General features: G+C 39.3%; 1 protein-coding gene across 2 annotated transcripts in view; it reads left to right on the top strand.

Annotated features, from left to right (window-relative positions):
• Positions 1 to 24473, top strand: part of taok3a (TAO kinase 3a) — a 114396-nt gene that overhangs the window by 30630 nt on the left and 59293 nt on the right. For both annotated transcript variants that reach the window (XM_088000112.1, XM_088000113.1), the window contains exons 4-6: positions 4295 to 4366; positions 4567 to 4668; positions 10978 to 11023. In XM_088000112.1, the coding sequence (XP_087856238.1) occupies positions 4295 to 4366; positions 4567 to 4668; positions 10978 to 11023 (220 nt within the window). The remainder of the gene's footprint in view (positions 1 to 4294; positions 4367 to 4566; positions 4669 to 10977; positions 11024 to 24473) is intronic.

Genomic DNA, 24473 nt, shown 5'->3' with positions numbered 1-24473 from the left:
AAGGGTTAAGATGATTTCCATGGCTGGTGCTAAGCATGAGCTATTGGAGAGGTTTGAGATCGGTGTCCTTGGAGCAGCGATAGAGGTTCATAAACCAGGGAAGGGTTTAATAGAGCAAAGCAGGTGACCAGGGTTTTTTGTTCTGGCAAATAAAATGTTAATTAGAGTTCATCAATATAAAACATTTGGTAAACCAACTCAAGTTGAAATAAGGAATCCCTTAATGTGAAGGATTTAAGGTTTGAAACATGTTACCTGAAAGGATAATGGTATCAGATCCCATAGGATCTTTGAGAAAGCAATTGGATGCGTTCTTGAAGATGAAATTTATAGAACTGTGAATGGGGAAAAATCTGGGGTGTGAAAGAAATTGGGTAGCTTTTTAAACAAACTAATGTTACTCTCTATGTGGTCTTTTATACTGTAGGATTATGTAATTTAGATTTGGTTTCAGTTTCACTGTGTGGCATCTCACTTTTCAGGTAGCTTGTTAACACTTGTGATTTCCTTTTCCTGTACTGACCAAACCAGAGTTGATCAGCTGGCTTAAAGATCAATGGGCAGTAAAGTGGTGTATTGTGTATTATTGAAATACAATTCTGCAGATTGCCCACAAGCGGCAAGATCTGTTCTGAATTAATCTAGTTTTTAATGTTTTATTACTACGTAATGTAGTTCATGAGATTATGCTGGTGACCAATTAACCAGCATGGAATCGAAGAATGTGACACAGCAAGAGGCTCCTCAACCCACTGTCTGTTCCTGCCCTATGCAAGACTTGTACAGTTACACCCACTCTGTTCTTTCCCCACTGTCCAGCATATGTTCCTCTTGCAAATATTTCACCCAATTTAAATTTGATGGATTGCTTTCACTATCCCAGCAATCGATTCCAAATTATCGAAATTACTACTTTTATTTTTCTTCCCCTCACATTGCATTTCAACTCGTTCTTTTTTGGTGTTGGTTATCAAGAGTCCCTCTGTTGTTAAGTCTCTTAGCCATTTTAGCTCGCTCATTAGTAGTGGTCGTTTTGAAGAACCAAAAGGCCACTGCTATTCATAGAAGCAAACCCAGGGCAGGTGAAAACTGCTAGCATTACTGAAAAGGTGTTTTTTTTTTTCTCTCCATAGTTACTGTAGCGTATAACTTCCCTTTTCTCTAAGCTAGTGAAACATATCGTCTCTATCCCACTCTGCTAATTTAAAGAACATTCATTCTGAGTCTCTGGAATTTAATTTTTATCCTATTTTAGTGCTGAGATCATTTTGAATATTGTTGGCTTTTCCCTTCAAGCTGTGGTTGACCCCTCCATTGTAGTTGGCAAGGTTAACACGCTTATTCTTTTCTGCCATTTCTTCTTATGACTAATGTGCAGGAAGCCATAGAAAAGTTACAGCAGAAAGTGGCCTTTAAACTAAACCATCTGAGAGTTGTGACTGGGGCCACAAATGCCCATCTGTTTTCTGAACTCAGGAATCCCCTGTCAAAATTGCTCATTTCCTTCACTCCTGCACAACAGAAGTGCTTGTAGCATTCAACTCTTGGCTGAGTTTCTTTTGAGGAACCAACATCATCAGTACCTAAAATGGTTTTCCAAAATAATTCAAAAGCGATTCATGAGCCGGAGCTCAGTATGATTCGGATGGACTGCCTAGCATTTACCGATGCCTTTTCTGGCTCGAGTCTGTGGTGTATGCACCTCTCTGTGCTATTTACGTTTTTCTTAGCCTTGGCCTTGTGCCACATTGACTCCAGCTGAAACCAAAAGTTATTTCTGCAGCTGGTAACACTTCCTGTACATGCAAGGTTGTCTCGGTCACCAGTAGAACCAATGATTTGCTGCATGCTATCCTCATGACTGAACAGCCCAATAATAGTCTTACTTCACTTGGATTAAATTTATTTTACTTTGGTGTATTATATTGTATTTGGTCTTTGCTTCATAAAGCTTAAAATAATTGATAAACTTATTAGTCAGATTATCAGAACATGTTATATAGCACTATTAATTGCAATCCTCTTTCATCAAAGTACCTTCTTTTCCCCATGCAACAAATTTCCACATGTGACTAATTTGTTCCTCGTTCTGTCTCCATTGAGTGTAATCTCCTGATTGTGTACCTTTTTCAGATTTCTATTTGTTCCACTCTCAGAAGTTATGAGCAGTGATTTTTTTTTTTTATTCTCTCCCCTGCATGGTTCGCACATTTTTTTAGTTTTCACGTGCTTTTCCCCGCAGGTTTCGGACAGTAACTGTTTCTCTACACATGCTGCCTAACCTGTAGTACAGTGTATTTCCACATTTTGTTCGTGTCCAATTTTTGTGGTTTACCATCTGGGTCAACCCCTCTCAAACTCTGAATTTTTTCCAAACCAATATGTTGCTTATCTTGTATTAATTATTGCTTTTTTTTGTTACACTCTAATGAGTTAGAATGTTCATTCAAATGCAAATTCAGAGATTACACAATTTGGCCTGAAACTTCAGTTATTATACTTGGAGGAGTATTGATTTAGCAAAGCTGTCATTTTCTAAAGGTTATTATGCTCAGGCTGTTTGACCTCTCTTTTTATTTAAAAAATTGTACAGTGCAAATCATTGAAGTGATTCGGAGCTCTGAGTCCTGGTCTACAATTTTCCTTCAATATTATTACTAAAAATAGATTCTGTATCACCTCTCATTGCAGTTATGGCCATTTTTTGTGCAGATTGGCTGCAGTGTTTTCTTATACCAATGTGTTTTAAATATGTTCTTTGTAAAGTGCTGCAAAAAACTTTGAGGATTTGGCAGGTGATATTGTAATTATTTTATGTTCTGTGCTATCTTACTAGCACTCCTCATTTAGTGGAAGAGCATTTATCCAGCAATTTGTCTGCACATGCCTGTCTTAATTCCTCCTCAAAAGCTTTCTTTTGGGTTCATTGACTTCCTCTCCTGTGAGAAACACTGATTACCATTTAAAAATAGAAGATGAGACTTTATTGAAGGAATGGAGGGTTTGAGCTATAGGGAGATGCTGAATAGGCTGGGGCTGTTTTCCCTGGACCATTGGAGGCTGAAGGGTGACCTTATAGAGGCTTATAAAATCATGAGGGAAATGGATAGGGTAATTACACAAGGTCATTTCCCTGGGATGGGGGAGTCTAGAACTAGAGGACATAGTTTTAGGGTGAGGGGGAAAATTTAAAACTGACCTAAGGGGCAATGTTTTCTCAAAATTTGGTACATGGATTGAATGAGCTTCCAGAGGAAGTGGTGGAGACTGATACAATTAGAGCATTTAAGATATCTGGATGGGTATATGAATTGGAAAGGTTTAGAGGGATATGGAAGTGAGGTCTGCAGATGCTGGAGATCAAAGTTGAAACTTTATTGCTGGAACAGCACAGCAGGTCAGGCAGCATCCAGGGAACAGGAGATTCGACGTTTCGGGCACAGGCCCTTCCTGAAGAAGGGCCTGTGCCCGAAACGTCGAATCTCCTGTTCCCTGGATGCTGCCTGACCTGCTGTGCTGTTCCAGCAATAAAGTTTCAACTTAGAGGGATATGGGCCAAGTGCTGGTAAATGGGATTACATTAATTTAGGATATCTGGTTGGCATGGGTGAGTTGGACTGAAGGGTCTGTTTCTGTGCTGTACAGCTTTGACTTTTTTAATGTATTAATTCTGATTGGAGTTCTTACAGTCCATTAATTTTGTAGTTGGTTGTTCTGCTTGAGTTGAATCACTTTTTTCTAATATTGAGATGACAATCTAATGTCATTGAAAGCAAGTAAAGTGAAGTTCAATTTTGGTTGCATTAGGAAACCAGAAAATGTCTTTGCCTGTGTCATTTGGAGCGAGGACGCCCAACTTCAATCTCACTCTTTCATTTCATCAGCAATAGCTTGTAGTTAGATCACATACTTAATAAAATATTTCACAGCATTATCAACGTTGTCAAACAAAAGTTGACACTGTGCTGCATTGAGAAAATTAATCCCATTGTCTGAAAGGCAAGCAAGCCTTCCATTCATGTCAGACTATGCAATACTCAAATACCTTGAAGTCCTTTTACAGACAAGTAAGTATTTTGAAGTGAATAAAAGTTTAATTAAATTTTGAAGAGCATTTAGAGCTGGATTTGTCTAATGCTGGATCTATTGGAAATGTTCTAACTCTGACCAGAATGTGAATATTCTCACTACCTGCATTTTAACTGAAGAAATAATTTTCTTCTCTGTGCAAAAGTGTTTTTTGGGGAAAACAAAGCGCACCTGTTGAAAAAAAATTGTGTTTTTAAACCTTCAGGCCAGAAATGCTCGCACGTCAGAGGTGGTGGCAGTCAAGAAAATGTCCTATAGTGGTAAACAAATAACAGAGGTAAAGTAATTTTAGCTTCCGTTATTTTAAAGATTTTAATCCAGGAGTTCTTAAAAAGAACATCGTTGTCTTGAACTATCATTTTGAGGAATTAATATGTTATGCAGTAAATAGTTTTAAATAGCTCAATATTTCTGATGTCTTCTAAAATGTGGAACTCATCACTTTTTAAAAAAATTATCAAACATTATTATTCACAGAAATGGCAGGACATTATCAAAGAAGTCAAATTTCTCCGCCAACTGAAGCATCCAAATACTATAGAATACAAAGGTTGTTATCTAAAGGAGCACACTGCCTGGGTAAGTTTTCAGTGTTTCCAAACTTTATACAATCAAGATCATTATTTTACTATGAATGTATAAAATAAATAGATATTAAAAGCTATCTAAAAGTTTAGAAACAATTTTTCAGCAACTGATCATGTCATTTGGTTGCAAATTACCAGTATCAGAAGTGCTTTATTGTAACCAGCTAAAAGTAATTTTTTGTAACTTAAGGTTACATGTGCCTGTAGTCATTCAAAGGTGTCATGTGAATCATATTAAATGTAGAGTATGTACCATTGTTTGTTGCAGCAAACTTTCGGTAAACTTTACAAGTTGAAACATGTTTTCACTGTTTTCTTTTAAAAGCAAAAAAACCTTTTAAAGATACTGGAAATCTGAAATTAAATATTCCGGCCAGGCAGGATTTGAAAAGACAGAAAGCTAAGTTATCAGAACTCGAAGAACTTTGAGATGTGATTGCTTTTAAGTGCAGAAGCAATAGACCTGGGTGGTACAGTGGTTAGCACTGCTACCTCAGGCACCAGGGACCCAGGTTCAATTCCAGCCTCTGGCAACTGTTTGTGTGGGGTTTACATGTTCTCCCTGTGTCTGCATGGGTTTCTGCCGGGTGCTCTAGTTTCTCCACACAGTCCAAAGCAGTTTAGATGGTTTGGTCATGCTAAATTGTCCAATGTGTTCAGGGATGTGTAAGTTAGGTGGATTAGGCTAAGGGAAGTGTCTAGGTGGGATGTCCTTTAGAGACTGGACTTTTTGGGCTGAATGCCCTGTTTCCACACTGTAGGCATTTTATGAAGAAAAAGTTGAAGGGAACGTATTTGAGTGATTAGATGACGAAAGCCATCGTGGTGTGGAGCAACCAGGTACAATAGCTGGGACTAACTAATCTAATAATTTGGTCTCAGAAGTATAGGTCTGAAAAGCAAAATGACAAATATTTGTGGACAAAAAGTAGTGGTTATGATATGAAGTTGCTTACATCAATGTTGTGTTGTCCAAAAGAAGAACTCAAACCTTTTTACCACTGTGTTCTTGCCTTTTGTGACAGTCGATTTCCTGTCTTTTGTCTCAAATTTTAATTTAACTATTTACATACCAATACTCAATATAAAGTGTACGTTCATGACAACCCTTAATTTTTTCTTCATCCAATTAAATTTCAGCATTAACTCTCTCTCCACTTAACTTCACTTTACTTAAGTTTGACTAAATTCACATTTAACCCTAATTCTAACTTTATAAGCTTGGGTTGAAACAAATATACCCAATTGAAGTGTAGTGACCAACTTTGGTGTACGTAGCTCTTGCCTTATGGTTCTTTGAAGATGACATCAGGGCATATGTTTCTCAAATGTTGGCCTCAAAAGCTCACTCCTGAAAAATTGTTTGTTCTGCAAACCTTTATCACAATGTGCTCGTTCTAGAAACTTTTCTGGAACTTCGCCAACAAATTGAACAAACTCTGATATATTTGTTCAATCCCAGGCAATGGAGTTTTCTCAAACAACTCTCCAATGTTTACTCCAAGTCATAAACAGCCACATTCCTTACTCGATTATAAGGTGATATGCCAGCTTTATTTGGTCAACACTGGATATTGCAGTTTACAGGACAGGTCACATGTCCTAGCAGCAGTTTGAACTAAGATCGGAATTTAAACTAGCTTGACCAAAATTTACAGCATGCTTGATTGTAGCTCTTAATCAGTCTTGTCGCCATTTCTGCTACTGGCCACCTGACCACAGTTGTATTCCAAAGTTTGTAAAATGGCTGATGGAAAGATAAGGTGCTGATTCTTATTCTTGTTGAATTTCACTGGAGCGATGTAGAAGGCTGAAGATTGTGGAATTAAAAATGCTGTGTGACCAGTATCCCAGCATATCATTGACTGAACACATTTATTCAAAGTGTTCACCCAATCTGCATACAGACTCAACCATTGTAGATGAGATTGCATTGTAATAATGCTAAAATAAAGTAATTTGAAACAAGTTGGGGGTAAATTTGGTGTTCGACCTGGAAAATGTCTGTGATTCTGAAGGAGACTGAATGACCTGTATCTCTGCACTTGAAATAGATACGTAACGGGGAAGTGAGAGATGGGTTTTGGAATAAGAGTGGAGCAAGATGGTGTTGAGGGATCAATTTGTTGGGAATACTGAAAGTATTGGGGAACATGTCTTTAAAAGTAATGCCCTGGTGATGGCAGAAATGGAGGATGATCCATTTTATGTGGAAGCTGCCATGGTGGAAAGTGTGCACAGGCATGGCAAATGGAATGGATGCAGTCAGAAGTCTTGACATCTGCAATAGATGAGAATTCTTGAGAGTAAGATAAATATTGGAAGCACTGGCATGGAAGGTGGGACTGTTTCCCTAGTTATGACAGATGGAGAAATGTTATGAATGGAACAAAATACTGCAGGAAATGAGATGGAAGAAAGTTATCCAGATAGCCGTGGGACTTGGTACACCTATACCAGAAATTGGTCACTATAAACTAGATTGTATGAGGATGTTGTGATATGTCTTGAGCTTATTTATATGTTGTTAATACATTATCCAGTCTTCATAGTGATAGAGAACGTTGGGAGGATGACACCTTGTAGACTGCAACCTTTCTGTCCATTCGTTTGATAGGTTTCAAAAGGGAACAATGCAGCCACTGGATCCTGTGTTGAATTTGAGTCTCTGGTTGGTGACTGGGGCAGGTGCCTATCGTGGTAACAGAAGGTGACAACTCTCAGCTGTGATAATGGCAGGTGTGGGGGAAGGACTTGGTCCAAGTCCTGCTTCTGGCTTGAGAAGGACGATAGATATTTTCTGCCTTAGGCCCAATACGTTTCTTCAAGCAGATCAATGTGACCTATAACTTGTCTGTTTGCCAGGGTAATAGTCATCCATGTACAGAAAGCCTGTTTTTTTTTTTGGGCAAGTATGCTTTGTTCTCCCCAGCTTGCACCAGTCAAACATCACTGAGTGACCAACAGTACCACATCAAAGATTCCCTGAAAGTCTAAAAGAAGATGATCAGCTTTGGCCTTAACAGCTGCAAACAAGTGTACGACAATGGCCATGGCAAGCCCTGCTTCACCAAGGCATAGCTAATTTTGAAGTATTGTGACTGAAGAAGGTGGAAGATATGAGAGCATGAGGAATTCTGTTCTGTGATTGTCACGTTTTGGAGTTGGTTGAGAAATATATATGCTTTAATCATGCACATGCAGCAGTGGCAAAGACTGTGAAATGAAACTATTATCCATGTGCAAGAAATTCTGGAGGGCTTCAGATTGTGCCTTAGCTGTGATTTGTGCCTTGCTATAGGCAGCAAGCACCATGTGTCAGTAAGATTGTTGGAATGTGGGAGACCATAATTCATATAACTTTACTGTTCCTGACATTGAGCAGGAACAGCCGTTTAACATGCCAGGAATATCTTCTGATGATCTTAATACAGGAAAAAATATAGTCCAACAGATGAAGGGTTTATGCCCAGAACATTGACTCTCCTGCTCCTGAGATGCTGCCTGACCTGCTGTGCTTTTCCAGCACCACACTCTTAACTCTGATCTCCAGCATCTGCAGTCCTCACTTTCTCCAACATGTATGAAGCTCAACTTGAAATTACATATCCAGAATTTGTCTTTCAGATGACAACTGAGAGCTCATGGATCAATTAATTAGATGCAGAGTTAGCAGGTCCGGTTGTGACTTTTCTCTGTCAGCTAACTGTGGCATCGATCAAGATCATGACAGTATCAACCACAAGAGAAGCATTCCAAACATGCATATTGTACTAACTGTAAGGTTGCTTCTTGAAAGCATGACTGCAAAGTGGATGTGAGCATGAAGCCATGCCACTGCGTAGAAGGTCCATAAGCTGTAAGTAATTTAATCAGTGTTTGTATGATGAAGAATTAGCCAATGTAGTCAGCACTTCAGGTAGTGTGTATATTTACATGTACTTGGAAAAGGCACAGCTTTCAACACTGTGCAAGGCATGTGGAATCATGACATTGGAATGTATTAATGTAGAAAGTGAAGGCAGGAATAAGTGATTCACTATCTTGAATGATGACCAGAGAGCAGGTGGGAATAGCATTCCAAACAAGCAAGGAAAGGTAAAATATCAAATAAGATTCATGCAAAGTCAGACCAAGTTACTGTTGCGATTCACTTGGATGGAATTCACTGATGATCCAACCCCCAATTCCACAAGCCATTACAAATATGTGAATATCCAAGAAAACCACCCAGCTGTTTGCCTGAATACTGTTCAAGAATTAAATAAAGCATCCTAACCAGCATTTTGAAAATGTGTAGCAGTGACCAGCAAAGATCAAGGAGATGAATCATCCTCCTCCAATATGTTTCAGAGACTTGTAAGTTTTATTGCTTATGTATTGAGACAACCTTTTGGCTATTGTGTAAATGGTTTGATTCTTTCAAAATAAACCTTTTGATTTAGAAAAAAAGATGTTGTAAAATTATGTATTTGTATGTTCAATGGAGCATTTGTTAAATTCCTTTGAACACTGCTTGACAGGATGTGTTGTATTCATCCTCTGACTTTTCAGTTCAAAAGAACAGATCTGTGTGCTTACCTGGTAGTTAATTTTGGATTGTAAATACTTGTTCCTTCAAATAAAACTCCACCGCATTGTTTTACCTATCCTTGTTTTTGTATTTTCATTTTCTTGAGGCAAGTGCTGGTCTGGGAATGATTCTTTGATATCTGTTGGGATAAATCTTTTCCTGTACTATTTTTCTATTCTAGTGTTTACACTTTTTTCCTGTTATTAGGTTTGTATATATGCCCCTTGGGTCTCTATTCTGACACTCCCTGTAGAATTGTATAATTCAATCCATTTTGATTGTCTTAATTTTCCCTTAATTATCACTACTTCAAGTTTTGGTTAAATTTCATTTCGTTATTATCTGCCTATATTATCGGTGTGACCTGTCCTCTGAAGTTTATTACAATGCTTCATGAATCCGTTTTTGAGTTGTATTATCTCTAAGTTTGACGATTGAATCAGTGAAGTTGGATTTGTATTCCCCAGGGTTATTTATGAATAGAATACAGGTGTTTGTCTTGATACTCTTCATATTTTCTTCCAGTTTGTGAAGCTACCATTCACCTCAAACTTTAGCCTCCTCTGTTCTTTTTTGTTTGTTTCTCTATCTGGGCTGTCAAAGTCCATTTAACCTCTCAGACTTTAATTTTCTGAAAATCTATAATGTTCTACTGTCAAATTTTTGTTCCCTTTTACATAAAATCAACCACGTTATCCTCAGCAAAGAACTTTGATCAAGTTTGTCAGTTTGATTTGCCGTTAACAAATTTCTGACATTCATTTTGTTAGTCCATACTAATGCCAATTATTTTGACCCAGATTATTGCCTACTTTTCTCACAAGTGCTAGTTTGCTGACTGGTCGATTTATCTACTTGGTCCCCAGCTTGCTTTTTATAAGAGGGACTGCAGCATTTAACATGTAATATCCTCCAGCCTTCTGGCATTGACTCTGTATTCTAGGAGGGATGTTCAGTGTCTGTGCAATTTGCATCCACTTATCTCTCAATCTTTTGGGCATGTTAACTGGGCTAGCTAACTGGCTTTCTATTTTGCAGGCTGCCAGTGATTTAGCTACATCCTTCTTATCTATGCTTATAATCCTGATGGTCTTCATTCTGAATAAAATAGTTTATTGAAAATGTGACTGTAAATATAATATTCCTTTTACAAAGTCCAAGGAAATTAGTTGCTGCTTTCGCATATGTTGCAAAATACTTTATTAGTTTTAAGTGTATTTTGAGATGTACAGGTTGGAACCCCAATGTTAGTCTACCCAGGTCCTATGTTGGATATTGTCCACTACGAAAGTATAAACTTAGTTCATGTGGCTGCACTTAGGAATGCAAGTTCAAAATTTGTTTCTGAATTTATAACCTAGGAGACAATTTGGACTTCAAGTGGAGCCATTTGCTTTAGTGTCCCAGAATTTTCAATTGTGACAATATAACAATCAGAAATAATTGAGGCAAAAATCATAGGTTCGTTTAATGTCAAATTTTAGCAAGATAAAACTGAAGGAGGCAGAACTAACACAGTACACTGGTAAGATAAATGCAATAAGATGGGATGTGGAGGATAAACACTGACACAGACCAGATGATCCAAATGACAGTCTTCTGCACTGTACATCGTATGCAGTACTGAAAGTTGTTCAATGTTTACATACTTTTTTACATTTAGATTTTGTCTTAATGCATGCAATACTTGCTCAAATATGCTTAATTAAGATTGTCATGTAATTTCAGATGGTCATGGAATACTGCCTAGGATCAACTTCTGATTTGCTGGAAGGTAAACTGACAGTTTCTTCAACCATCTTTAAACATTGAAAACTTGGATTTCATATTCAAATGAAATCCCAATTATTCAAATTTGTTACGTTTGAGTTTTTGTGCAAAAGAATAAGGATGTACTTTATGTTCATATGTGCTGTCTTGTTTACAACCTGAATTAATCTTCCCATGAGCTGCACATGCAAAATAATGCTGATTTAGTAGCTGAGCAGATGTTATTTGTGCAGAAACCGCCCCTTCAATCCAACTAGTTCATGACTACCATAATCCTAAACTAAACTTATCCCACCTGGCTGCAGCGGGCCGATATCCCTCCAAATGTTTCTTATTTGTATAGCCCTCAGATAAACCAACTATTTTAAGAAGCTGAGAAAATCAATGCCTTGTTTAATAAATAGGTGCTCTCAGAAGGGAGGAAAATTGAAGGAAATGTATTTCATACGTTTCTTATGCCGTTCTACAAATGGTTTTTTTTGTGAAGACTTTTTTGCTTTGAATGTGAATTGTGGCTCAGTGGCAGCACTACTTCTGATTCAGAAGATCGGTTTGAATGTTGAAAACAGATTTGACCTCCATCTGTATGTAAGGGATCTGAGGCACGATTTTGAGAAACATGAGAATTCCCCTGTTCAATTAGTTTTCATAGCACTTGATCTATGGAGAAATAATGGGAAAACATGAGAAACGATATAAATGGCTTTTTCAAATTTATCCTGCGCAAGAGTTTAGTGGCCCAAATTTTCTACGCAGCTTTCTGCAAATTTTTTCTCAGTCTGATACAACAGTGTGGGATCTTCTGCAGGATCTCTGGAATCATTATGAATGGGATTAGCAATAATATGTTCCCTTTTCTGATGGGATTAGAGAACCTGACTGAAAGACATGATAGAAGCAAGTCAGAGCTGACAACATTGAATGCAATGTAAGATCATACACAGGAGGGTTTGCGAAAGAATCTAATTAAAAAATGCTAGCTTTTTAGCCTTAAATCTCCAACCAAACTTCAAATCACAACTGATAATTTTCTAAGCTGGAAAGTATTTAAGACTCCTGTCATTTAAAAAAATAAGTTAGCCTTGAATTGATAAGGAATGTTTCTTGACCCATTTGCTAGTTCACTGTGACCCAACCTTCCTGCTTAAATGAGCCACACTGTGGAAAGAGGTGTGGCAGAATAGAAAAGGAATTTTAGGGATGCCAACAATTTGTGATAAGCTGATAATTAATTTAAATATGCAAGTAAAAAATTACATTTAAAAAGTGTTGATTTATCCAGCTAACTAATAAACCCTTTGCCGTTTTGATTAAGCAAAATAGAGAGAGAAAACCAAGCCCCACTTCCTGTTTTCGCTTGAAAATTGGGACCAATCAAAGGAGTTGAATTTAATGAACACTGACCTTGAGTTCAGCTTTGTATATTCCTGCTGGCGTCAGCTGAATTAAAGGACTGTGGGGATCAGAAGTGGCTTGTCTTCACAGCCGTACTGTTTGCTTTGTAAGCAGGATTTTGGGAGGGAAGAGGATGGTAAACTATATAACCAGCTCACTTCTCCCATTCACGTGGGTGTTCTTCTTTCTCAACTTTTTTTTTCTCTTCAATGCCCCCACCTCCCAAAATCACTGCCTCCACCCCCACCAATGGGGCATGGTGCAAACTTCACCCCCACAACTTTGGAGCCCTTCTCTACCATCTCGACTGCTTCCTTCAATGGGATGGTACCCAGTATGGGAAGGAGGCAGCCTGACCTCTGTTTGGAAAAAAAATATCTTGCACAATTTTCCACTTGTATGTCCTGTGTTTGGAAAGTTGATAGCACAACAGATTGAGGCCAGCGGCTGCTTGTTGAGCAAGCCAAATTTATTGAGTCAGTATTGAAACTTTGCCCTGTTTGGTTAAGTGAATGCTAAATTTCTTGGCAGACTACAGTTGTAGTAGACCTTGTAGAGGAGCATAATAAATTTGATAATGGCAACTTGATCTCCACACTTGCAAGGTGTGGACACTGGAAGCTGTTGTCCATTTTCATCTGAATAAATGAGCATTGCTGTTATCACCATAGCTTTGTGCTTGCAGACTGATGGAAAATACATTAAGCAAAATGATGAGTCTACATAATGTATTAAAATCCACTTTTTAAATAAGAAAATATTTTTTAAAACACTATTGTCACCTGGAATGTGAGCTAACCATCATTGTAAAATAAATGTTGAATGTCCAACCCATGGGGAGAAATACGCAGGTATTCAAGTCCAGCAATAGACAAAACTAATATTGGAGAATTGAAGACTAAACCACAATTCTGCATCTAATTTTATTTCTGAAAAATTAGCAAGCTGATTTTGTTCAAATCTGTAAAGGCATTTGACAGGATACACAATTAGAGAACAAAATTAGGACTCCAGATTCGTAATTCAAACTATATCAGTTGTGTCAATCCAAACAAAATACCAGTTTATTCCAAAGTAACGCTAGGAGTCTTACAGACAAACTAGATGAGTTAGGGGCTCAAATCAAAATATAAAGATGATGTTTCACTCAGCAATGGCATGGGAGAAAGGGACCGGATTGGTAGCTCAGTATTCCAGGATTATAGTGTTTTCAGGCAAGACCGGGAAGGAAGTTAGAGGAGGGGGTGTGGCAATTTTGATCAGGGAATCTTAACAGTAAGGAAGAATGACCTCTTAGGCTCCTCCAGTAAAGCCATATGGGTAGAACTTAACCAAAAAGGAACAGTCACATTGCTGAAGAAAAATGTAGAACCCCTAGTGGCCCCAGACAAATAGGACAAAGGCAGATACATTTCAGGAAAGTGTAAAAGTAATTGGGTAGTGATCGGGAGTTTCAACTTCCCAACATTAACTGGGTAGTCATAGTGTGAAAGGGTTAGAGGAAGCAAAATTCTTTAAATGCATCCAGGTAGCATTTTAAGCCAGTATGTAAGAGGCCCTATGTGGCAGGAATTTGTCAAGTATTTAGTTTAAGTACTTGAACCACTTGCCTGGCTTCATTAATTGAAGTACTAGTGGGGGAGCATTTTGCAGACAATGATCATAACTGTTAGATTGAAATTGTTATGGGAAAGGACAAGGATGAACCTGAAATCCAAGTTAGCAACTAGGCAAAAGGCTGATTTTTTTTAATGAGATCAGGTATGATTTGAACAGAATGGATGAGGAGCCGATACTTGAAAATAAATGTGTCGCAGATTTTTAGGATGCATTCAAGAAAGAAATATGGAGAGTATAAGGCCAATATGGTCCCATCCTTTAATTATATTGGGACATCAAATTCTGTGAACGCTGTATATAGAGGGATATTAAGTGTTGAATTAAGAAAAAAAAGGTTTATGGCAGACACTGACATTTCAAAACCGAAGCCCTAGAGGAGTATAGAATGTGCAAGTGGGAACCTAACTATTAGGAGAGTTCAAAGGGAGCATGAAAGGATACTGGCAGGTAAAGGGGTAGGGTGCAGATCTTGAATTAGAAACAGTGATGTCACAGGAGAAGTGGTAAGTAACTGCTAGTTTGAATACCTAGTCTAAATAGCTTTCAGATTAAAGGTAAATTTAGAGTAATACTTTGCAGATCAAAAACTAAAGGTCAGTAGAAAATTTAAAACTTAAGACAAATCAAAAACATATTAAATAAGTTAGAAATGCAAGCCAGGCAATGTGTGTACTTTGCTTCATAATGACAATATCTATAGCAAGTCAGTGTCGTATGGCATGGAACTAGACCCTTTGATCCTCAAGGAACTCTGGCTCAGAGCTAATGAGCTAGAGTACTGCAACACATCAGGGAGGGGGTGAATTACCTGGATACTGTGCTTCAGGAGGTAGTCATATTTGGAGGATAAGTACTTTAAATTTAGCCAGTGGTCAGGGATAGGAGAGTGAGACTACATGTGAGGTAGGTAAAGGGATACAGAATTTAGCATTGGAGGGACCTCATCCAATGGATATGAGATACTACTTCTTGTAGAGAAGACAAGGACCGTGGTGAGGATGGTCCAACTGATGAATGCACCATGGTACAAGAAGCCACTCAAATGTGGAGACCAAAAAAAGGTAAGGTTGGGAGAATCTATAATTAAGAGTACAGTCCTTTGCGCAGGACTCTTGATCCTGCTTACAATGTTGCCTGCTTAGGGTCAAGGTAAGCATAATTTCAAACAGCTTGAAAGGATATTGGAGAGGGAGAAGGTTCAGTTATTGTGTTCTACATTAGGACTAACAACATAGACAAGAGTACATAAAAGGGCCTTTTGGGGAATACAAAACAAAGAGAAAAAATGTTAAAGAACAGGACTTCGACATTTATAATCTAGCTTATTTGTCAAGCTGCTTTCCAATTGTAATAGAGATAAGGAAGTTAGGGAAGTAAATGTGTGGCTAAAGGAGTGGTTTGGGAAAGGGGCTTTCTATTTGATGGGTCCTGGCATCATTATTGGGACAGGAAGAAACTGCACTGTGGGGATGGGCTCCAGCTGAACTGATTTGGGGCCAGTGTCCTAATGGAAAAGCTAAAATAGGGTGGTCACAAGGACTTAAAACTAGTAAATGGGGAGAGGGCTTGGGGCCAGTCAATAGTCTGTCAAGTAACAGGACAGAGTTCTTTTTAAAAAAAAAAGGATTTCTGCAGGTGTAGCAGGCAATTGCGAAACTGTAAGAAGCGTATTGATTAAATGGGAAGAGTGAAAGAATCCAAAGGTGAATAAAACATGAGTGCAGAGGGACAAGAAACAGTGTATGGCCCAAAGTCTAGTTCTACGTACAAATGTGCAGCATGTAAGGAATAAAGTAAATGAGCTACAGGCACAAATTCAAATTGGAGGTTGATATTGTAGTTATTATTGAGACATATGCAGGATGGTCAGGATTGGGAACTAAATACACCAAATTATAAGTTACACAGGGTGGACTGGGAAATGGTAGAGTAGCCTCATTGATTAGGAACAGAACTACTTCAATGGTAAGGGAGGATATAATGGGGGAATGCATTCAGTGGAACCTGAATTCAGGTTGGGAGAGGCTGTCAACCACTTGTCAGAGATTGTCTGGAATAGTTTAACAGCAACATGTCTGAGATGCAACAAAGGGGCAAGTGCATGAGATTTTGAGAGCTAGATTTAATGAACATTTATCAAAAAGTGGTTGCTTTCAAATGTTCCACTGAACTCGATGAATCAGCAATTAGAATTTGATTTAGGTAAGGCTGATTTTTTTTTTTTTAACAGGACAAGACAAAATCTGTCCACAGTGAATTGTGAAAAACTTGCTCGAGTAAAACAGCTGACGAGTAGGGGCTGTTTAAAGAAACATCTTAATACAAAATCAGTTTATACCTGGGGGAGGGAGAAGAAACTCAACTGAAGAAGCAGCCGTGGCCTAATAAACGGATGACGACGGCATAAAAATAAAACAGAAGGCTTACAAAAAATACCAAGTAAGCACAGATCCTGCTGAATTGGCAAGATGCAAAGATCAGCTCAGGGCCAAAAGCAGCATAAGAACTAATAGAAGGGATTATGAAAGGAAACCAGCCAGAAACACCAAAATCAAGAAGAAATTTGATAGATAAAAGGGAAAGCAGGTGGTCAGGAATAATATTGAAGACTGACAGTATCTCCACTTTCAGTGACTGTGGGGAAATGGTAGCATGTTGAATAGTTACTTGTGTCTCAGTAAAGTAGAAAAGGAGGATAGCTTGCTGGAAGTCCCAAAGAAATTATTGGATTGGGAGCAAGGATTAAAATTACCGCAAGTATAACCGCCAAAGAGGAAATTAATGGAAGTAGAGTGACAAATCTCTGGGACTTGATAGTTTATATGTGCAGGTTTTAAAGGAGCACATTGTAGACACCCTAATTATAATCTTTTGTGCTCGCTAGATAGAGGGGTCATCTCTTTCGACTAGAAAATTGCACTTAACAGGAGTGAAAGAAGAAAGCCAGGGAATTAACCTATCATCTGTGCTGGAGAAATTGTTGGAGTCTGTAATCAATGATTGAGTAAATGAACATCTTAACTTTTGACTTAATCAGGAGCGTTGTCATGAATTCATGACAGATAATACCCGACAAAATTTACTTAATTTTTTTGAAGAGGCATCTTCGGTAGTGGACAGGAAATGTCCATGGATGTTGTTAATATGAACTTCCAGAAGGCATTTGAAGAAGTCCCACATAGCCTCTTAACTAAGGTAGAAATCCACAAGGTTGAGGGCAAATTACTGACATGGCTGGGAATTTAAATGGCAAGTGAGAGAAAGTAAGGATAATGGACAGAGAGCCAAATTGGCAGGATGTGACCCACGGTGTCCCACAAGGTTCTGTCCTTGGGCTTCATTTTTAATAGTCTTTGTTAATGACTTGGTAATGGCATAGAAGATCATACATTCCAAATCTGCTGATGCGATAACACTGTTGTAAATTTAAAAACCAGAGTCCATATTCGAGTGGTGCTGGAAAACCACAGCGGGTCAGACAGCATGCGAGGAGCTGGAAAATCGATGTTTCGGGCAAAAGCATTCCTGATGAAGGGCTTTTGCCCGAAACGTCGATTTTCCTGCTCCTCGGATGCTGCCTGACCCGTTGTGCTTTTCCAGTATCTGCAGTCCTCCCTTTTGCCTAATTTTAAAAATCACACAACACCAGGTTATAGTCCAACAGGTTTATTCGAAAGCACGAGCTTTCAGAGCACTGCTGCTTCAAGTGGTTGTGATGTCTTATTAAGACAATTTATAACAAAAGATTAGTGGTGCAATGATACATTAAACAAACCTAGATTAAGTCTTTCATCTTTTAGAATGGATTGCAGGTTTCAATTCTTCAATACGTAAATCCCAGAACTACTTTAAGTCACATTCTCAAGGTAATTTAAGGTTTCACAACAAAAGGTGACATCTCAGTTCAGGCAATGCATTAAATGTGTGAGGTTAAAGTTTGTCTGTATACCAATCTTGAGTCAGACTGGTTCTATTTTCAAAGTGGAATTTACAAATATACAAATTGACTGCTTGCAGGTTCTGCACTTTTTTTTTGAGCAAAATAGAATGTATCTGCAAATCTTCGGCAAATACAAATTCGTCTCATTAATCTGTGCGCGTGTGCAGGGGAGAGAGAGAGACAGTGTGTGTGAGAGAGAGTGCACTTGTGAGTGTGCAAGTATGTTAAGTCATAAGCTTGTGAGAATGTGTATGCGTGGGTGTTGCATGTGTGCGCATATGAGAGAGAGTTTGCATGAGTGAGAGAGTATGTGTGTGTGCATGCGTGTGTTTATAGTGCAGTGGGGTCACCTGTAATGTGACATGAACTCAAGTTTCCAGTTGAGGCCATCCTCATGGGTATTGAACTTGGCTAGGTAAAACTGTGCTCTTCCAGCACCACTCATCCAAAATATTGAACTTGGCTATCAGCCTCTGCTTGGCACTTTTGGATTGTTTCCTGTCTCTAAGTCTGCCTTGGAGGATGGTCACCCAGAGGTCTGAGGCCGAATGTCCCTGACTGTTGAAGTGTTCCTCGACTGGAAGGGAACACCCCTGCCTGGTGATTATCAATGCAGGCAGTCAATCCATATAATATTTGTAAATTCTACTTTGGGAATAGAACTAGTCTGACTCAAGATGGGGATGCAGACAGATGTTAACCTCACACCTTTAATGCATTGTCTGAGCTGAGATGTCACCTTTTGTTATAAAACCTTGAGTTATGTTGAGAATGTGGCTTAACAGAAATTCTGGGATTTACATACTAATGAACCAAAACCTGCAACTTAATCTAAAAGGTGAAAGATTTAACAATCCAGGTTTGTTTAATGTATCATTGCATCAGTAATCTTTTGCTATGAATTGTCATATGGTCCTGCTTCACAACCACCTGATGAAGAAGCAGTGCTTCGAAAGCTAGTGTTTCCAAATAATCCTATTGGACTATAACCTGGTGTTGTGACTTTTAACTTTGTACACCCCAGTCCAACACTGGTGTCTCCAAATCAATGCTGGTGGAGACAGTATAAAATTGCAAACTGATACTGATAGACTAAGTAGATAAAACTGTGGCAGATGGAGTTCAATGTGTGTGGTTATACATTTTGGATGGATGAAGGATAGACCAGGGCATTTTCTAGACAGTATGAAATTTAAAATATAGTGGATACTCAAGGGACTTTGGGTTCAGGCACATAATCTTTAAAATGGCACGAGGTGCAGAAAATCAACAAAGCTAATGGAATGTTGGCCTTTACACCAAAGAGACTGAAGTACAAGGATGTAGAGGTTATGCTGCAGTTATACAAAGCCCTGGTTAGACCCCACTTGGAGTACTAAGAGCAAATTTAGGCACTACACCTTAGGAAGGCTATGTTGACCTTGGAGGAGGCTTACAAGAATAATAACTTAACCCCTGATGTCAAGATATATGAGTAGAGATAATACAAATGAGGCCTGTTTTCTCGAGAATTTTGAAGGTTAAGTGGGGTCATCCAAGTCTTGAAGATGTTAACTGAAAAACAGTGGATAAAGGAACTATCTCCAGTGGTTGGGGATTCTGGAACAGGGCCAGACCATTCGGGAGAAATGTCAGGAAATAGTTACACACAATGAAACACTTCCACAAGTGGTAGTGGCTATTGGATCAGTTACTTTAAAGAGCAATTTTATATTTTAAAACTGAAAGTTATTAAGGGATATGGGCCCAAAAAAGTATGTGGCGTTATATCACAGATGAGCTATGATGTTGGTGAAACAGGCTCACAGTGTTGAATGGTCTACTCCTGTTACTGTGTTCCTATAAAACAGTAAAAGTCCATCAAGAGCCACAGTGATATTTGTGCATAGAGCTAAAGCAGATGCAGGTAGGGTTCTAAAGAAATACTTTGATTTGGTGCTCACCACTGAGGGGGACAATATTAAGGCATACAGATATACAGCACAGAAATAGACCCTTCAGTCCAACATGTCAATGCCAACCATAGAGTCAAAGAGATGTACAGCATGGAAACCAGATATCCTAAATTAACCTAGTCCCACTTGTCAGCACTTGTCCCATATCCCTGTAAAATCTTTCCTATTCATTACCCATCTAGATGCTTTTTAACTGTAATTGTACCAACCTCTGCCATTTCCTCTAGCAGCTCATTCCATACATGCACCACCTTCTGTGTGAAAAAGTTCCCTCTTAGGACCCTTTTAAATCTTTCCCCTCTTACCATAAACCAATGCCTTCTCGTTCTGAACTTGCCCACCGCAGAGAACAGATCTGGTTATTTACCCTATCCCTCATGATTTTATAAACCTATATAAGGTCACCCCTCAGCCCCCACTCCAGGGAAAACAGCCCCAGCCTATTCAGTGTCTCCAACCCTCCAACCCTGGCAACATCCTAAAATCTTTTCTGAGCTCTTTCACGTTGCACATACCCTTCCTGTAGCAGGAGAGACCACGATATTCCAACAGTGGCCTAACCAATGTCCTGTACAGCCACAACATGACCTCCCAACTCCTATACTCAATGCACTGACCAATTATGGAAAGCATACCAAATGCCATCTTCACTATCATATCTACTTTCAAGGAGTTATGATCCTGCAGTTCAAGGTCCTTGTTCAGCAACACTCCCTAGGACCTTACCATCAAGTGTATAAGTCCTGCTCTGATTTGCCTTTCCAAAATGTAGTACCTCAAATTTGTCTAAAATTAAAGACCATCTGCCACTCCTCAGTCCATTGGCCCAATTGATCAAAATCCCTTGAGGTAACCTTTGTCTACTACATCTCTAATTTTGGTGTCATCTGCAAATTTATTAACTATACCTCCTCTGGTCCTATCCAAATGATTTACATAAATGAAGAAAATCAGTGGCCCAGCACTGATCCTTGTGGCACACCATCGTTCACAGGCTTCCAGTTTGAAAAACAACCCTTCCCCAACACACTCTTCTTCTACCTTCAAGCCAGTTCTGTCGAATTGGCTAGGTCATCCTATATTCCACATGTTCTATCAGTGCTAACCAGTCTACTGTGAGGAACCTTGTTGAATGCCTGAATCAAGTCCATGTAGATAATGTCCACCACTCTGCCCTCATCATTCCTTTCGTTACTACTTCAAAAAACCAGTTAGGTTAGTGAGACATGATTTTCCATGCATGAAGCCATGCTGACTATCCCTCATCAGTCCTTGCCTTTCCAAATACATGTACATCCTGTCCTTCAGGATTCCCTCCTCCAACTTGCCCACCACCAATGTCAATGTCACCAGTCTATAGTTCCCTGGCTTTTCCTTACCATCTTTCTTAAATAGTGTCACCATGTTAACCAACCTTGAATCTTCTGGCACATCAACGGTGACTGCAGTGATCCAAATATCTAAGCAAGGGGTGCCAGCAATCACTTCTTTAGCTTCACACAGAGTTCTAGGTTACATCTGATCCTGGGGATTTATTCATCTTTATGCGTTTAAAGACACCCAGCACCATCACCTCTAATATGGGCATTTTTCAAGATGTCACCGTCCATTTCCCCATGTTATGTATCTTCCATGTCTTTCTCCACAGTAAGCAATGCTGCAAAATGCTTACTTAGTATCTCCCTCATCTCCTGTGGTTCCTCACATAGGCTGTCTTGCTCATCTTTGAGGGACCCTATTCTCTCCCTAGTTACCCTTTTGTCCTTAACCCTACTTGCCAAAGCTATCCTGTGTCCCCTTTTTTGTCCTCCTGATTTCCTCCTTCAGTATACTCCTATTGCCCTTATACTCTTCTAAGAATTCACTCGATCTCTGTTGTCTATAGTTGACATATGCTTCCTTTTTTTTTTCACCGACACCTCAATTTCTCTAGTCATTCTCTACACGTACCAGCATTGCCTTTCACCCGAACAGGAACATTCTGTTTCTGGACTCTCGTTATCTCATTTTTGAAGGCTTCCCATTTTCCAGCCTTTCTTTTACCTGCAAACATCTGCCTCCAGTCAGCTTTTGAAAGTTCTTGCCTCATGCCATCAAAATTGGCCTTCCTCCAATTTTGAAGTTTAACTTTTAGATCCGGTCTATCTTTTTCTATTGCTATTTTAAAACTAATAGAATTATGGTTACTTGCCCCCAAAGTGCTCCCCACCTTGCCCCGCCTTATTTCCCACGAGTAGTCAAGTTTTGCACTTTGTCTAGTATGTACTGAATCAGAAAATCTTCGTGTACATGCTCCTTTCCATCTAAACCCATAACTGTGGGAATCGCAATGTTTGGCAAGTTAAAATCCCTTACCATAACCATGCTATTATCCTTACAGATAACCTGAGATCTCCTTATAGTTTTGTTTCTCAATTTCCTGCTGACTATTGCAAGTTGTCTATAGTACAATCCCAATTTTGGTGATCATCCCTTTCTTATTTCTCAGTTCTACCCAAATAACTTCACTGGATGTATTCCCAGGAATATCCTCTCCAAGTACGGCTGTAATGTTAAACCTTAGTAAAAACACCATCCCTGCCCCATATTGTTCCTATAGCAGTTGTATCTTGGAACATTAATCTGCCAGTCCTGTCCATCCCTGAGCCACATATGTAATTACTATGATATCCCAGTCCCGCGCTCCTAATCAAGCATTCCCTGTCCGACCTCCTTGCATTAAAATAAATACAGTTTAATTTATCAGTCCTACCTTGTTCCCTGCTTTGTTTCTGCTTGCCCTAACTGTTTGACTTGATTCTTTTCCCAACTGTATCAGTGTCAATGATTTGTCCTCACTATTTCCTTGGTTCCACGCCCCTCTCTCTTCTCCAACCCCCCCCACCCCCATCCCACCTGACTAGTTTAAATCTCCATGAGCAGCTCTCTCAAATCTCCCTGCCAGTATATTAGTCCCCTTCCAATTCAAGTATAATCCATTCTTCCTATTCAGGTCAATTCTACACCAGAAGAGATTCCAATGATCCAAAAGTATAACCCCTCTCCCCTCCTCCATCATCAGCCCCATCCTCCTATTCTCACCCTCACTAGCTCATATCTGCAGGAGTAATTCAGATTTTACTACCCTCGAGGACCTCCTTTTTAAATTCCTGCCGAACTACTTTTATTTTCCCTTCAGAATCTCGTCCTTTTCCTTTGCTATGACATCAGTTTCAACGTGCACGAGCTCCTGCTGGTCCCTCTCCTCCTTGAGAATCATTTGCACACTGAGATATCCTTGATCCTGGGCATCAGGGAGGCAACACACCATTCTTACTCTTCGCTGTTGGCCACACAAATGTCTGTCTGTGCCTCTGACTAGAGTGTCCCCTATCACAATCTATCACTTGGAACCTGATATGCTCCTTGTTACATTAGAGTCAATCTCGGTACCAGAAACTTGGCTGTCCGTGCTACCTTCCCCTAAGAGTCCATCATTCCCTGCGTTTCTCAAACCAGCATATTTGTTTCAGTTGGGGATAACCACAAGAGACTCCAGCACTACTTGCCTTCCTCTCCTACTTTTCCTGGTGGTAACACATTTACCTGACTGTATCTGAAGTTTTTCTCCCTTTCTACAACTGCCATCCATCATGCCTCCAAGCTCCTGTACATTCCTCATTGCCCGTAGCTGCCACTCCAGCCAATCCACTGGGATTTGCAACTAATAACATAATCATCAGTAACATGGAAACCCTCCCTAATCTCCCACATCTGACTGGAAGGGCACATCACCCTACTAAAGGCCATCTTTGCATCTTAATATTCTACAAACCCAGAAAATAACATTGCCTTATTGCTCTAAGGCTACTGCAGGCTAGCTTTGTAACTGTTACATTTTCAAAATTTAATCAAGACAGATCTGAATAAACCAGTCAAAAAAGAGCCCACTCTCACTATTGTAGATTTACAAAGAAAAAGAGACAGGTTACACTTAACTATGCACTTAGCTGCTCCTGTGCTGTGAGCTCTCCCACACAGAATCCTCCAAGGTTAACTGTGAATTTCACTGTTAATTTCTCTTGTACGAGCTCCGATGTCCAGAGCAATTTGGATTCAAACAGCGAAGACAGTAGCTGTGTACACTTGCTGTTTCAGATGGCAATGTAGGATTCTTTCTTGTTTGATACACTGGCCACATCGTCTCTGCTTTTGTCTCTCTTCCTCCTTTTTTAGAAGTGCCATTGTCTTGATCTTTTTTTTTTGATAGAAATCAGGGAGAAGAACTGTGATACAATTCTAGAAATTAGCACAGAGAAAGGAAGTTCTGAATGGTTCAGCAGGCTTAAAAGTAGATAAATCTCCAGGGTGGATGTAACGTACCTTGGTTGTTCCATGAGGTAAGGGAGGAAACAGCAGCGGCATTTGAAAACTTTTGTATTCGTCTCTAGCCATGGATTAGGTGCCAGAGGACTGGAGGACAACAACGTGGTACCATTAATCAAGGGAGCAAGGGATAAACCAGGAAACTACCAGAGCCAGTTAAAGCTCTGTTGAGAAAGCAA

Source organism: Chiloscyllium plagiosum, unplaced genomic scaffold (assembly GCF_037043375.1).
Source record: "Chiloscyllium plagiosum isolate Xiang-an unplaced genomic scaffold, Cpla_swu_hap1 HiC_scaffold_24, whole genome shotgun sequence".
In the NCBI taxonomy this organism is placed as follows: domain Eukaryota; kingdom Metazoa; phylum Chordata; class Chondrichthyes; order Orectolobiformes; family Hemiscylliidae; genus Chiloscyllium; species Chiloscyllium plagiosum.
The sequence above is the reverse complement of the archived record's forward strand: the minus strand, read 5'-3'. Positions and strand labels throughout refer to the sequence as shown.